Genomic DNA, 16,084 nt, shown 5'->3' on the forward strand with positions numbered 1-16,084 from the left:
GCCGCAGGCAGCCGGCGCCGAGGAGGCGGGTGAAGGTAGGGGTCGCCGCGCCATGTTTCCTTCAGGGCCAGGCTGCTGTGTGGGGCTGGAGCGGCACGGTTGTTTCTCTCGGGGTGTGTGGATGAGGTCAGGCGAGGGCGGGGTGGCCGCTTGTTATGTTTGCGGCGGGCGATTCGGCTCCGGGAGAGGCACCTGGGCATTACCGGCGTCCCGGGCGTGATGTTCTGCTGCCCTTCAGGGCTCGGGGAGCCCCTGCCGGGGGCATCCCAATGACAGCGAGATCTGCCCGTGCCTTCCCGTCTGCAGTCTAGGGGGCCAGAATCTGCTGTCTTTGTCTAGGGCTTGGTTTATTAAACGTAGGTACCAGTTAGAGGTAAGGTAAGTGACGGTGGCTATTCCCGAGAGACCCCCGTAAAAAGACATAGGTGACGTTTGCTTGTTGCCGTGTTTGTAGGACAAGCCAAGAAATACTGAGCATGTTGTTGATGTGTTGTAGCTTGGGTGTACTATGTAACTCACAGTTCATGCATTTGTGAGCCTGAGGCCTGTGCTTCTACTTATGGTCATTTTTCAGAGCTTGAAAAACTTTAGGTAGTAACCTCTTTATAAAGGGAGGAGAAGATTAGGCTGTATTATCACAGTTTCACAAAACCAGCAGTCTTTTGCTGTTCATATCCTTGTACTGACAAATGTGCAACAGACTGGATTAAAGAACAGTTCCAGATTTCAGTTAATCATTCTTGTTTTGATGTATACATTTGATCATTAGTTTCACCTGGTTTCCTACGTGGCTATGCGAATGCTTGCATTAGCATCTGTGTACAGATGGCACCATGTGGAGGATGGGGCTGTTTCTTTCAGCAGCGGTGCTGGTGTATACCTCTATCAACTAATTGTGAACCTCTGGCACTAACTGGAAACGTTGTATGGAACAGGGGAAGAAAGCAAAGTGGACTGCCTCTCACGCATCTAAAATGTTCACAGCCACCATTTGGATATGATCATCTACATCTGTGCTACGCTTGGACTGTGCAAATGGCATCAGAGCTTGGAAGAGATGTCAGGGCATGTCTTCCACTAGAGTAACTAAGCATGTACAGGTAGTAAGTTAGGCAAGAATCACATAGCTGCTCAGGCCTAATGCAGAGAACTGTGGGAGTGAGAAGATGGGGGTTCATCTCCTGACTGTGGCACTCATCCACGGGACTTGTTCTTTCTGCATCTCAGTGACTTCACACTTCTTTGCCCCTTCGGAAAACAGGATATTTATCATCTTCATAAAGCACTTTGGTCTAAAAAAAATATATAAAACCAAGCTGTTCAAACAAGTACTTAGGTTATTACTTACAAGCCTGTGTGAGAGCTCCATAAACTTGTAAAATAAAAGTGTTTTTAAGAAGATAATGCTAGCAAATGTCATTAGAAGATTTTTCTTGAGGCCACAATATCCCACAGGTTCCTCAAAATCAAAAATATAGAATGAAGAGCTCTCAGTTGAATCTCTGTTAGCAGGTAGTAGCTGCAGAGAACTGCATGTTCTCCAGCTTCTCAGTCTGAATTATAAATGGCAGTATTAACAGGTAACAGCTTCACAGGCTCTGCTAATGTGATGTGGTCAATGGATTAGTTTGAGAGTTATGCAGGGAAGTGATTATGATTTCAAATTTGGGACATGGCCCCTTTTTCTGTATGCAATCAAGAAGAAAGTTTGTGTGTTTCTGGATGTTCCAGCATGTCTCATTTCCATGTTAAGTCTGTAGTCTGTCAGCAACAATATAGATTGCCAGTAGTGTGGTAAGATATGACTGATATGTGGGTTTATTGTAGTAGAGTAGATGAAAGTATAGTATTAAACAAAAAATTTGAGTAGGAGTTTACTGTAAAAGAAGGTGGTGAGTTGTGAAAATAAGCAAGTGTTGAATTGTTCCAAAGGTGAAAGTGCTGGTTTTGTGGTAGCTGAGAGAAACTATCTTTTCAGTGCAGCTTGCCAAAGGTCTAGCTCCGCCTCATATCCTAGCTGCTGTTTTCAGACTTGTATGCAGAGTCGGACTGTGTGTGTGCTGAGTTTTTTGATGGTGAACAGCAAATCAAAGAAGAGCAAAGGTTCCTTGTATCATCAAGTTTCCTGTGGCATCCAGAAAAGTCAGTATTTCTTCATCCATTTCGTATTCCTTGTTCTTACAAATGTATGTGTTTGTGAGAGACATGTTTTTGTCTTTCATTCATTCTTGATTGTGTTTGCTTATGACGTAACCCTCTTAGAGAACGAGGACAAACCTTTGTTCAGTTGTTCAATCCAGAGGAAGAGATTTTAGTATACAAAAATAATTTTAAAATCTGTTTATGTAGAAAAGCCTTGATGCTTATTTCTTCTCACAGATGCTGAAGTCAGTATCAGAAAGAAGACATTCACTGAGGTCCAAACAGAACGATTGGAGCAAGCAGAACGGACCGTTTTAATTAAGTGTCCACCAAAACTTAACGAAAAGAAATTATTGCGGTATTTATCCAGTCATGGAAACATTAAGAGTCATTTCTTGTTTGAAAATCGTGTAAGTGTTTAACAATATAAACTAAAATCTAGACTTAAACAAAAAGAAATGCTAGCATTTGGTCAAGGCCTCATACATGAAAGTTAAGCAAATATAAATAATTAGTATATTAAATTGGTTTATATCTTTGCTAATGTTTGGAAGTTGCAGAGCAACAGATTTTTATTCATCTCTCAGCTAAGCATACCTCAGAGGGCTAGCTAGCAACCTGTTTTGCACTAAACCTTCTAAACTTTTACATAGCACTGTTCACTGTTCTAACAATAGAGCTAACTCTTTTTTATGTGTTTCTTGAGCATTACAGTTGTGAAGATAAATACATTTTACAACTTCTATGTTTGGTGCTTACTGCCAAGAATAGCATGTCTTAAATATTTTTGATTTCTTGTGAAAAGCTGTCTAAAAAGTCTTGAGGTACAGAACCTAGCATTCATCTTCAGGACTGTTATATTAAACTGTCTTAATGCTCCCAGGAAGATCTGAATAATATCAGTACAATCAGTTCAAGGCTTGTATGCATTTATCTAACCCTGTCTATTTCCATTCTTTATGTTTTAGGGTATCCATGCTTTAATAGAATTTTCGGAAAAGAAGAGTATAGCCTCATTGCAGGATGCTATTGGAATCCCAAGTGCTGTAGAGCGTCATGTTGTCCCATTTAAATCTAGAATTTTTACTTTTATGCTGAAAAACCCAGTGGGTCAAGCTGCTGAAGAGACACCAGTTCACCTCTCTCCTCAGTCTCACATTCCAGTGAAAGACCTTATTCAAAAGCTTTGTCACGCAGACAGTGTAAGTAGAGGTTTCTGCATCTCTCTCAATTAAAAATGAACCATGTCCATTTCAGATTTGCAAGTGGTCATATGCAACTTTTAAAGCAATTTATTAAAAAAAAATTAACCCCTGTTAGAATTTTGTATGAATGGTTCTCCTACATTGAAACAAATAGATGAAATCGTAATTTTAATTGTCAAAATATTTTTTCTGCATGAAATAAACCTGTTTGAGATCAAAAAAGATCTAATTGCAGTGATATTAAGTAGGTGAAAATATACATTAATAGATAGAAGATGGGTTGTATTTTTACAGTGTTTATTTTCTTAACTAGATAAGCAGTCAGATGTACATTCTACTGAATGAGTATCAGCTTACAGAGGAAAATATCAGGCTCCGATTTCTGGCCTGTTCTCTGGTTCGGGATTTCGCACGTGCGTATTTTCCAGACAGCGTGGTAAGGCCATTTGGCTCTTCAGTCAACACCTTTGGCAAATTGGGATGTGATGTGGACATGTTTCTGGACTTCCATGACACACAAAAGCATGTTACAAAAATGGTAAGATTATTCTGTGTATCTTCAGTTTGTTGGATTTCTTCAACAGCGCAGCTCGTTTGCTGGAATCAGTTTATTTATATTTAGGTTTTATATGAGTTTGTACTATAAACTCTGAATAAGTTTATTTGAATGTCTGCATTTGAAGACTTTCAAAAGATGGATGTGTCATGAAAGAGATCTTCCTTACAGTAGGAAGAAAATTACTTGGCATTTACTTGGACTTTGTACTGTTAGGGCGAATTTCACCGTGAAAGAAACCCTCATCCTCCAAAAGTGATTCAGCAATGTCAGACCTTCCATCCTACTGTTGTGTTGTCTTCTCTGGAGCTGCTGGGCTTCATCCATGCTGTTTTAAAGCTTGGCTTTCATTTTCATCATTTTATGCCTGTGTGCATATGCATTTTGGGGGGATTGTCAGGTTCTTTTCCTTAGTTTAAAGAATTGACTCCATTCTACAGAAAAGTTACTGAATTACATACAGGTATGCATATTTATATGTGTATATACACATATAAGAGTGTGTGGAGGTGTGAAAGTTTAAAGCGTGGGATAGTATTGGTGCATAGTTACACATGGCAGACATGTTCATATTTGTGTTGTCTGTCCAGAGGAAATTACCATGTTAACAGCACCTCACTTTCATTGTGAAGGGAATTAGTTAGCTTACTTCTGAAAGGAACCTGAGGATAAGCTGGTGTATGTGGACTGTAGGTGTTTTGGGGACTGGCATCCAGGAGCAAACCAGGAACTGAGCCAGATCAATGCAGATACTTTCAGTTGTCAGAGTTTTCATAAGATACTTCATAATTATTCAAATGTCTCACTAATAATACAACAGTAAGCACCAAGACAAGTGGTGATTACTAAGCAAGTGTAAGAGGCTTGAAACTGAAATACACTCACTTGCTTTGCTGACGGAAGTACAGAATTTGCATCACTATCTTGAGAAGCCAGAGGGTTACAAGACTGCCAGTAAGCAATATTCAGTCAACAATATTGCCTTTTTCAATGCACATATTAAATTTCATCTTAATATGGCTTTACCCATGCGATGATTTGGAAATCTGCACTATGTAACCAAGTTCATGTGTTTAGTGTTGGTATCTGAGCAACTTCAAATCATAACTGTTAGTTAGAGTAGGTTGTGTCTCAGTCCATGTGCGTGTTGACATGAAGAATGGGAAGGGATCAGACAAGGCGTTTTTGGAAGGGTCTTATCCCTTGTTGCTGTTTCTTGACTGTGAACAGTGTAAATATCCTTTCGGATCGGAGAACGAAATATGAAAGAGAGAGATGAGAATCAAGATAGGAAGAAAGGAGAGTTGGATCAGAAATGCCCTGTGGAGAAGTTGGGATTCTTCATGGATTCTGAATGGGTAATTAAGTATGTGATTGTGGCATTCTGAAAACTTCTTTTTTTTATTTGTATGGTGACAGTTTGGGAAAAACTAGCTTTGTTTTCCTTAAAAGCAAAAAATAAAGGCAATGGGCTTCAGCTTTTGAAGACTGAAAATTCCCTTAGCTTTTCTGTACAATTTGTATATTTCCATGTAAGTCACTTTTAAAGAAATACTCCTTCAAATTTATATACTTTTTAGTAGTATTGCAGTGATCAAACACAATGAAAGCAAGTATGTTGGCTGAAGAGCGGGAGCATCATGCATGTGTGGGAAGTGTTAAAATCTGGGAACCCTTCACATTTAAACAGTAGTTACCGCTTAAATTTTGAAGGAAAAAGCTTTCAAGTATAAAACATTTGTTTTCAAACTATGTTTTGTAACTAGCTGTTTTCTTTAGTATTCATCCTCTGTAGAAATAAAAGTTCTGTTATGAACTTAGAGTTACTCGATGATGGGCGGGGTTACTAGCAGTTGTGATTATTTGTGGATGGTTGACAGACATTACTATGGGGTTGCTGCAGCAAAAGCCAGTGGGGCTACTATCTGAGCATAATTTTCTGTTTACATGATAGGTTAATAGGCTCTGTGCCATACTTGTCCTCTGTGTGGTTCAGTGAGGCTCTTGCCTTACATGTCTTTACACACTAAAAGTTGATGATCTTCTTGGTTTTGTTGAAATATTGAAGCATTAAAACATGGGCATGTCTGCTGCATCAATACATTAAAGCATTGTCCTGTGAAGAAGTGTAGAAACCTTTAGTGCAACTCTTGTGTCTCAAATCACACATAGTCAAAATGGGAGACTAAGATGCTAGCACCTAGAGAGCTTTGTGCTTTGTAGGTGTGGTGGGTTAACCTTGGCTGGCCTCCAGCTGCCCACCCAGTTGCTCTCTCGCTCCCCCCTCCTCAGCAGGATGAGCAGAGAAAATAAGGTGAAAAAGATTGTGGGTCGAGGTAAGGACAGGGAGGTGACTTGCCAATTACCGTCATAAGCGAAACAGACTCAACTTGGGGAAGATCAATTTAATTGCCAGTTAATAACAGAGTAGGATAGTGAGAAATTAAAAACCCAAAATGACCTCAGCACCACCCTCTTTTTCCTGGGCTCAACTTCACACCCAGCACTTTTATGTCCTCCCTTCGGGCGGCCCAGGGGAATGGGGGTTGCAGTCAGTTCATAAAGCTTTGTCTCTGCCGATCTTTCCTCCTCATACTGCTCCCCTGCTCCAGCATGGGTTCTCTCTTGCAGGCCCCAGCTCTTCAAAGAACTGCTCTAGCGTGGGTCCTTCCTATAGGGTACAGTCCTTCAGGAACAGACTGCTCCAGTGTGGGTTCCCCACAGGGTTACAGGTCCTGCCAGAAAACCTGCTCCTCTCCATGGCCTGCAGCTCCTCACTACCAAAACCTTGCCATGTAAACCCAATACAGTAGGGAAACAAGATGTTGAGTGCATCTCCTCTATGATAGGCAATAGACAATACTTCAGAGGAAAGCAGGTCTCATGTAGTTGGCAGTGTGATTTATAGGGATAATGATATCCTCCCTGGCAAACTGTGTTGCTAGTATACATAAATTGACTGTTTTAGAACAAGTGAAGACAGGGGGAGGTAGCTTTGGTTATAAGATGATGCAGCTGCAGTGGAAAGGGTATCTTCTGATTTCTTTACTACTGCAGTTTTTCAGGAGGTACCAGCAGTGAAGGCGGACCAAGCATTTCAGACCTATTTACATTAAGTAACATTTTTTGAGTCTTATGGTAAACGGATTACTAGCTGTGAAATAAAAAAGCAGCAAAAGCGGGAGTATTCTTTACAGAGTGGATTATCAGTACGGTGTTTGACCACAGATAGGGCGTTTTAGCACGTGAAGAGTTTGAGAGATTAGCGAATGACTTAAAACAGAGTTCTGTGATATTTTTTAGAGTTACCGTTTTTGTATTAAAACAGTTATGCTTCTTGCTGAGGGTACTATATCAATTTACCCCAAAGCAGTACCTACATTTGCTGTTCTGGGCAACATGGCAAGAACAGGGGGAGAACTACTGGGTTGGGGCAAGTGTATCAGTACTTCATCCCTCAAAAGGTGGAACCAAAGCTACTTATGGAGGTCCTATCAATTAAGAGTGTCTGTTATATCATTACAAAAAAAGTCTTCATTCAGCTTTTGAGAGAGATTGAACTGCTGTCTGGGAAAGCATGTTGTGGTTTTTGTCACAAACATAAAGGTCTGAACACCACCACACCTACATGTCAGCTGAGTCCCCATCTTTTTCTTTCCTGTTACCTACCTCGGTGTTGATAGTTACAGGCTCCTTTCACTGTGAGCCAGCCCTGCTGTAGCATGCGGCTACATGGCCAGATAGGATTGGGGACCTCTCTTCTAGTATGTTCCAACACCTGTGCTGCCTGGAGAGCTGTTGGCAAGAGGAGAGCCTCAGTGATTGCTAGAGCATCTCAGAAATTCAGCCATGGGAAAGGCTGCAAGGTCCATAACTTCTGAATTGTTTCTCATGTCTCTGAGTTTTCTTTGTACTAGCTAACTTGATGACAACAAAAGTGACCTCCTCTGAGTCTCAGAGGACTAGTCAGGTCACTGCATGGTGCTGTTTGTATAGTATGCATTCCCCCATGACATGTTCCAAGGGGGAGGGTAAGTCAGTGTCGGGTACTGGATTAACAAGTAAAATTAGTTGAGGCTTAAAAATGTAGAGAGACTATAAAGAGAACAAAGATTTCATAGGTATGCAGCTATTTTATTGAGGTATAAACTTGTCCTGGTTCAGCTAGGATAGGGTTAAGTTTCCCCAGCAGAGAAGGGGGAAGAGATCTCCAGCCGGGTTATTCATACCATGCTGAGGTCAGGTCCAGGTGTGGGAACGTGGGAATTTTCTTCCTTTGTGGCTTTGGTCGCGGGAAGCACAGGGCTGTCTGTATCCATTGCGGTATCTCTCTGTATATCTTTTATCTTGTTTACTGTTATTACTGTTTACTGTTATCATTGCTACTATTGTTGTTCAGATTGCTTATTACACTGTTGTATTAAATTTCTTCTTACTTTAACCTGGGGTTTGTGCCCTACTTGTGTCTAAGGGTGGGAGAGGGACAACGGCAACGTGGTCTCTGGTCCCAGCAGGGCCTAAACCAACACAAAACTACAGAGATGACAGTTCAGAGACCTGCAGGAAAATTTATGTCTGATGTCAAAATACATCTCCATGGGTTTTTTTATTTGTCGGAAAAACTGTGATGTGATTATTTTAAGTCTGACAGAAATTTACCTTTATTTTGATGGATTAAGCAATTTGCATGCTAAAATTTTGATTTTTTTTTTTTTTAAATGAAAAAGACTGCTATGTCTAATAACACATTGTTCTTTGAGGAATTGAAATGAAATTACCGGTGGTTTGAAATTAATGGTAGTTTGGTTGTGTTTTGCCCCTCTTACTTTTAAATTTAATTGTATTTTTTAGTCAGAGGGATATACGCTCTCTTGGGAATTCCAGAATTACTTGTTTTAGGCAATAGTGGGATGTAGTAGTATTATACCCTCATCTGAACAAGTAACTTTACAGTAAGTTGATCACCATTAACCTGGAAAAATTGAATCAGTGGAAAAGAATGTAGAAGAAAAAGCAGTATGTTTTCACATTTTTAAAGTTCTGTGGGCTGCTTTGAATAATTCTCGTCTTTCAGTCTTTCACTGTACAGACTTCTTTGCAAACTGGTGTAGTCTTTCAAAAGTATTCTTAAATGTCTCTTTCGTTCTAGAGCTAACAGTTTACTTTTAAAATTTTGTTTTAGAAAAAAGGTCCCTTCGAAATGGAGTATCAGATGAAAAGATTACCATCTGAAAGATTAGCAAATCAGAAAATTCTTTCTGTGATTGGTGATTGCCTCGATAATTTTGGCCCTGGATGTGTGAGCGTGCAGAAGATACTCAATGCTCGCTGCCCTCTGGTGAAATTTTCCCATCAACCAACAGGATTCCAGTGTGATCTGTCAGTGAGCAACAGGTGAGACCTGGTTTTAAAAAGTTTATGAAGAATACTGATGTACTTATGTTCTGAAAACCTGTAATGAAAACTGTTTAGTCTACTCCTGTCTGTGTTCTTAACAAATGTGAATATTGGCTCTGAAAGTAAAAAGGGTATTTTTGACTTCTAGAGCTTAGGTTTTAATGTGCTTAAGATATCTTTCTCCAGCATAGGAAATGCTTGCTAGCTGAAACTGAAGACTTGAAAACCACTCTATACAGTAGTATATACTATAGTATAGTAGCTTATAAGGAAGAAAGAAGAAGGCAGTGTTCGTTAGTCATTACTTCCCTTCATGGGTATGGGTACATGCACATCTTTCTTTTGATTGCTTTTCAGATTAAGCATCTCCATTGTGTTAATATTCAGTGATTTGCCTTGTAGTTATTTTGGTGTCTTTTTTAATTCATGAGGGTCTGCACCCACCTGTTTGCTAACAAGGTATCCTGAATGCTAAACTAACTTTCTGCATCAGAAAATGGAGTCTAAAGTGTTACTGTCGTTTAGGACCTTTCACAACAGTGCCCAATAGAGGGAGCAGGCTTCTTAAAAATAGCTCTCTTGGCATCTTTCTCCTCTTCCAGCTTGCTCTCATTTGGATTATAGTAAAGCATATAATTTATTTTGCTGTCACTTATTTTATTAAGAAATACCCATCTTAATGCAGTATACATCCATAGGCCTGGCATAGGGGTACATAATAAAAAATTAGGTTTTCGTTGTTGTTAGGGAATAGTAAAACATGAGTGATTATCTTCCAGAATACTTTTGATAAAACTTTGAGTGCAGATTTCGTGATTTGTCTATATTAGATACCATCAGAACCTATACTGAATTTTCTGAATTACCCAAAGTTCTGTTTCAGAATATGCTGGAGTTGTTAAGGCAGTACTGAGCAAATGTCTTACAATAAAACTACTTTTGTACATGTGGCTACAGCGAAAGTCAGCATGTAGTTCTGTGCAAACTTCCTTGTAATTCTCTGCTGACAGTTTGCCTGGTTGGGGCTGTGTGTGTTGTCTTGTTATCATCTGGAGTAATAACAACCTCTGTGGACACAAGGAAGCACTTCACAGTGGAAACTTTAGAAGTCCAGGTGTTAACAAAACTTTGACATGGTAAACTTCCCCAAAAATCCCGTGGTGGATTTTTAGAAGAATTCAGTGCAAGATTAGGAGTAAAAACCCTTGTCTCTGTGGTTCAACAAGCACTTTAGAGTAAAACTGACCCCAAAGTAAGTTTTGCTCTCAAACTGTGCTTCCATTTTTTTTTTTCCCCCTGCTTTTTGTCCTCCCGTTTGTACACTACATGAATGTTTGTACGACCATAGGATGAAGCCTATAAAACTGATCCATCTAAAAACCTTTATCCTTTTGGAGTAGTTGTTTTTCAGCAGGACCAAACATCAGGAATTTGAAAATTACCTATCTGACTTGTTTTGAAGATTTTATTGTGTCTCTGCACTTTATGTATTTTTCAGTGCATTATTTTATTACTTTTTAGATTAAAGTTGTAAAAGAATTTCTAGTTGGTTTTTATTATATATTAGGATAGAGATATTGTCTAATGTATCTCAAAGGCAATTGTAGCTAAGGTGTTTTTTCACCTTGATTCTGCATAGTTTCACTTGTGGGTACTTGATGGTGTTTTTTTTATTTTGTTTATTATTTACCCATCACTGTATCCTTGTTATGGAAAACTACCAGATATTTAATCCTGGACAATTTCAGGCATTCTATTTCTTTTAAAATGAAGTTAAATGTTTCTTTTTATGGATACCCTCTTCCCTTATAACTGATGCTCTAGGGCTGAGCAATGAACACTGCATCTGTTACTCGACTATTTTCTCATTATTTACTTGTATTTTACTTTTAATTTCTTCTTAAGCATTGCTATAAAAAGTTCAGAACTCCTGTATATCTATGGCTGTCTGGATTCCCGTGTAAGAGCGCTAGTGTTCAGTGTACGGTGTTGGGCCCGTGTTCATGGACTTACAAATAGTGCTCCTGGTACCTGGATTACAAACTTCTCTCTGACCATGATGGTCATGTTTTTTCTGCAAAGGAGATCACCACCTATCATTCCAACTCTAGACCAACTTAAAGTACTGGCAGGTAAGGATAGCTGTTCATGTGTTCATTGAAGTGACTTTCCCATTTGTCTTCTCTAAAGTGATGAATAAACAAAATTTCTTTATGCTCTCAAATACTAATGCATATTGTATGAGGGCAGTTTGAGGGAATATTCAAGTTTTACTTCAGGATATTTTTGGGTGAAAATAATGCATTTTTAAAGGCAAATCATTTTTCAGTATAATACTAAATTCTACTTAAAGATAATTAAAAGTCATTCACTTGCTCAGTGCTCCCATGCTCACTGTTTTTTCTTTATTTTGTATTTTGGTTTTTAGAAGACTTGTAAGGTCTCAAATGTCTCTGCAGTTGTTAAGGTTTTTGTGCGGATTGATACGATGTGTATTGTTTTATAGAAACCAAATGTTTAAAAGAGGCTATTTTTTTTCCCCTCAAAATTTGTAATATCCTTGAGACTGTTCAGGCCATCTGCAAACAATTCTTAAATCTCTGCAAACAAGCTGTTCTGGCTGTTTCATGCATACCTTTTAGGGTGTGTTATCTTCAGTAAATCTAATGAAAGCATAGAGTATGACACCTTAAGTTCTCAATTCCTCACTCATGCCTTCTGCTTATTGATATGCTTCCTTGGAATCTTTGAGTGGAGAAAAAGATCTGTGTTCAGTTGCTTTAAAATCAGTTCAAGCATTTCCGTCAGAATTCTATAGAATTTTTAAACATAAACCAAAACACTGGTCCTGAAATTTTACAGGAATATTCCTTATTCTCTTAATTAAAAAAAAAATATGGTGGACACTTTGGGTCTAACTTTTTTGAAACCATCTTATAGGTATTAACCTCAGAGATTAGTGCTGTTCAGTATATAATAAAGCTCTGTATGCAGAAATAACAGATTTGTTACTTAAAAGAAGTAAGTTCACAGATACAAAGATATCATATACCTTATTCCTGTAGGCTTTTGAAAATATGCCATTTATTCATGTTTCTTTTCCTTTGCTTGTATATAGACTTTTTTCTTTTAAACCTTTAACCACTTAAGTTGAATCTTAACTTGAAATTTCACTTTGTGAACTCCTAATTTGATTTACTTAATATGATAGAATTCACTGAATTCAGTAATGTCTGTTACCTGAATTTTATTAAATACAATGGCATTTTATTGTTTATCACTTCAAAATATGCCTTTGAATTTTTATTTCAGATGACAAAGACATGCATGTAATTGGAGGATATGATTGCTCATTTGTTAGTGATTTAAGCAGGATTAAACCTACAGAAAATACAGAAACACTTGGTAGGTAAATTTTCATCAACTTTGGTTTTTAATTTTTATGAGCATGTTGATAATAAACTTTCCGTTAATTTTACTGATGGCTATTGTGTTTGGTTTGTTTTTTTTTTCCCCTTAGATGTATTGTTGGGTGAGTTTTTTGAATATTTTGGAAACTTTGATTTCAGAAAGAATTCCATAAATCTTCGAAAGGTAAATTAATTTTAATCTCTCATCATTATCAATTGAATTTCTCTGTCTGACGTTTGAGAAACTACATATGCTAAGCAACAATTTCTGTCATTTTTAATTGTACATACAAAGTATATTTGAATTGGTTGTATCCAGAAACTGAGTCATTCCTGTGAAGGAAGAGAGTTTTTCTCTTGGAGCCTAATCACTTACAGCACCATTAAGAACATTACAGTGTCATTACTTGGAGGTGTTGGAAAGCACAGACTCTGATTTTTTTCTGACAACCCTGTGATAAAAGTGGTGGTTTTAAAAAGTAGAAGATGCTTTGCTTCTGTGAGAGGAAAACTTTTTTAAAATGTCACCATGTATGTCATAGAAAAAGTCTATGACAAGCTCTCTATGCCAAGAGCCTTTTCATTTAAAGTTGTGAGTCCAGAACCAAACAATGTCTGCATTAAAACTTATAACTGAGTTCTGAAATTTGCTTTTGGCATTTGAGTTTCCTACTGTAGTTTACATTGGCCTACGGTAAGTGTACTTACAACTCGGTAAGCATGGCGGATAACATGATACCTATGCTTGCCAAGAGATCTGTACTATCACACTTTATATGTTTTAAGTCATGCTATTTATTGATGTGTGTGCATGCAAGTGTAATAGAAATATATATAAATGTAACTGCCTTAACTTGCACCTGTTCCTGCTGGGCTGCTTACCAGATGGGGTGGTTTCAGTGCCATGTCACTGTGTGGACACTTGTGTTTGCGTTTTGTTTCCTACTTGGGCACTGTGGGTTATTGGCATAAGAGCTCTTTTTGTCACTGCAGGTTGATCCTAAAAACTGATTCATTAAGCAGGAGAACTTCTGTTTGCCATTAAGCCTTGAAAAAGGCAAGCAAAAATATATACGTGTTGGAGCCTGAGCTAGTCAGGGGCAATGCCTGTGCTGCTGATTTTTTTTTTTTTCTGTTTAACTAGTCAGTCCTCTTGGCCCTGGAGCAAAAGTAGGTAGCATGTATGTGGACACATCCTGGACTAGCAGTAGCTGATAGGTGCCTGCTAGAGCTTGCAGTAGAAGGCTTGCAGAGGTTCTGCAATACAGAGCAGGTCAGCTAAGTAGCACTGATAAGCATTGAGATGGAAGTGCATTTAAATAGCAAATTACATAGTTGTCAACAACTTGCACTGTACTATACCAAGTGTCCAATAGTGGACCGTGACCTGAATAGCTCTGTAGTTAAAAAAGACAGACTTGAATTGGGAGGAATTTAAGCCAAGACAGTAATCTTGTTTTGTTATACTAGCTTTTAATGAGCACTGTGAGACGAATGGTTTGAGCAGTTTAAGTGCTTGTAGTAGTTTATCAAGCTGGGCTCTGCAGGTTAATATGACACACTCGTGCTGCCCATACACAAATGGAGGTAGGAGTAGGAGGTTACAGTGAGGGGGGTCTGAGGTTTGTGGAAAAGCAAATGGGAGAATGGCCAAAAAGACAGGCTAAGCTGTAGTTGTGTGTTCTTTGCCTTGAAGGAAATCTAAGCTGAACGTAGCAAGAAAAAACACCACTAAGAATTCAGAGAACAGGGGTCATACAGTCAAGTTGACTGGAAAATTAACTTGATTAATAATGACTATTTTTTTCAAAAAGTTCTGTACTAGGTCAAAATACTTCTAATGCTAATGTAATAACTCAAGTGTTTTGTTATTTGCTCACCCTATAATGCACATATGCAACTTTGGCTTTTTCTTTCCACTGTCTGCAGGGAAAGGAAGTAAATAAACCTGAGTCGTCTCCTCTTTATATCTGGAATCCCTTTGAACAAGACCTTAATATCAGCAAGAATGTTAATCAGCCACAGCTGGAGAAATTTGTAGCTATGGCCAGGGAAACTGCCTGGATTTTACAGAAAGAAGATAAAACTCAGCAAATGATCAATAAAGAACCTTGGGGACTGGCAGCCCTACTGATACCATTTGGAAAAAGTAATCCCAGCAAGATGAAGAACAGGGTGAAAAGAATAGGAAGTGAAACAATCAGAAACCTTTTGGACTCTTTAAAGTTAAATAGTACAAACAGTCTACAGAAAGCAGTGGAAAAGTGACTTTCAGCACAGAAACACGGTAGCTGATATTCTGTTTTAGGAATTGAATGTGACACACTGTCTGAAGAACATTACTTTTAATAACATTACTTTTATTATTTCTATTAATGGTGAAGTGGAGAGTCAAATGACCTCTGTTTTCCATTGTGATACTTTTTGTACAGGTCTGCTTTCTTTCTGTACATTTTTCTCCTCCTTACTCTTCACTTTTCCATCTGTTTTATGAATGAAGAGCATTGAAATGCAATTTTACAGATACGTTTTGGAAGTAGCCTTCAGTTGAGCACTCTAAAAAAAAAAAAAAAAAAAAAAAAAAGCCTTTGGGAATTCTGTTGGCTAATATACAAATGATATGCTAAATAAAAGCTCAAGAAACAATCTCCTTTCATTGAAACCACTGTTTAAAAGAAGATGAATGTCAGAACCATTGCTTCCATTCCAGTCATGTTCTGGAAGCTACTAAAACCAAAGTGCATGTATCTATTTTTGCAGTTGTTTTCCATTCATGTAGATAGTGCCAAGACAAAATAAAGAGAATGGAATAAGATAGTAAGGTTTGCAGTTTCATAAAGCATTGCTCTCTAAGGGTAGTGCAACTGTTTTATGTCGGAAAAGTGGTTTTGCTCTCATGTTTACCACCTGGTCTCAAATTTTTTCAGTCATCTCTTTTGTTTTCCATACCCATGGAACTGGTTCCCACCCACACTTGTATATACACTCATGTTTCTTATTTTGCCTTTACCTTCACTTTAAACCTGTATTTCAGGTTTAGGTGGGGCTTTTGCATGCCCTTCTTGCCTCATCGCTCTCCTCAAAGCTGCTGCCTACTAGGCAACACCAAAGCCGCCTTCTCACTATCCCTTGCAGAGGGATCTGTCCCTTCCAGAGATCCATAGGGAATTGTCTATCATGCTGGCCTGTTCCATCTTGCCTCGTTTTTCAGATATTCAGCAGAATGGTGACTGTCCCCCTCCCAGATCAGTTGGGCCAGCGAGAGTCAGTGCTTCTCATGGACTTAAAGCATTGGGTTTTCTGTCCATCTGCCACAAAAGAGAGAAGTGGGGAGAGGGGAGGAAAGGAAGGAAATCAGTCAGAAAGGGAAATGG

At 38.6% G+C, this 16,084-nt stretch overlaps 1 protein-coding gene across 1 annotated transcript; it reads left to right on the forward strand.

The window, feature by feature from the left end:
• Positions 1-2,382: 2,382 nt before the first annotated feature.
• Positions 2,383-15,240, forward strand: MTPAP (mitochondrial poly(A) polymerase). Its single transcript, XM_026842076.1, has 8 exons — positions 2,383-2,552; positions 3,111-3,344; positions 3,661-3,885; positions 9,086-9,297; positions 11,206-11,432; positions 12,613-12,705; positions 12,821-12,894; positions 14,640-15,240. The coding sequence occupies exons 2-8, from the start codon at positions 3,234-3,236 to the stop codon at positions 14,976-14,978; spliced, it is 1,281 nt and encodes a 426-aa protein (XP_026697877.1). The 5' UTR covers positions 2,383-2,552; positions 3,111-3,233; the 3' UTR covers positions 14,979-15,240.
• The last annotated feature ends 844 nt before the right edge of the window (positions 15,241-16,084 follow it).

This window comes from Athene cunicularia, assembly GCF_003259725.1.
Source record: "Athene cunicularia isolate RWA chromosome 2 unlocalized genomic scaffold, athCun1 chr2_part1, whole genome shotgun sequence".
In the NCBI taxonomy this organism is placed as follows: Eukaryota; Metazoa; Chordata; class Aves; order Strigiformes; family Strigidae; genus Athene; species Athene cunicularia.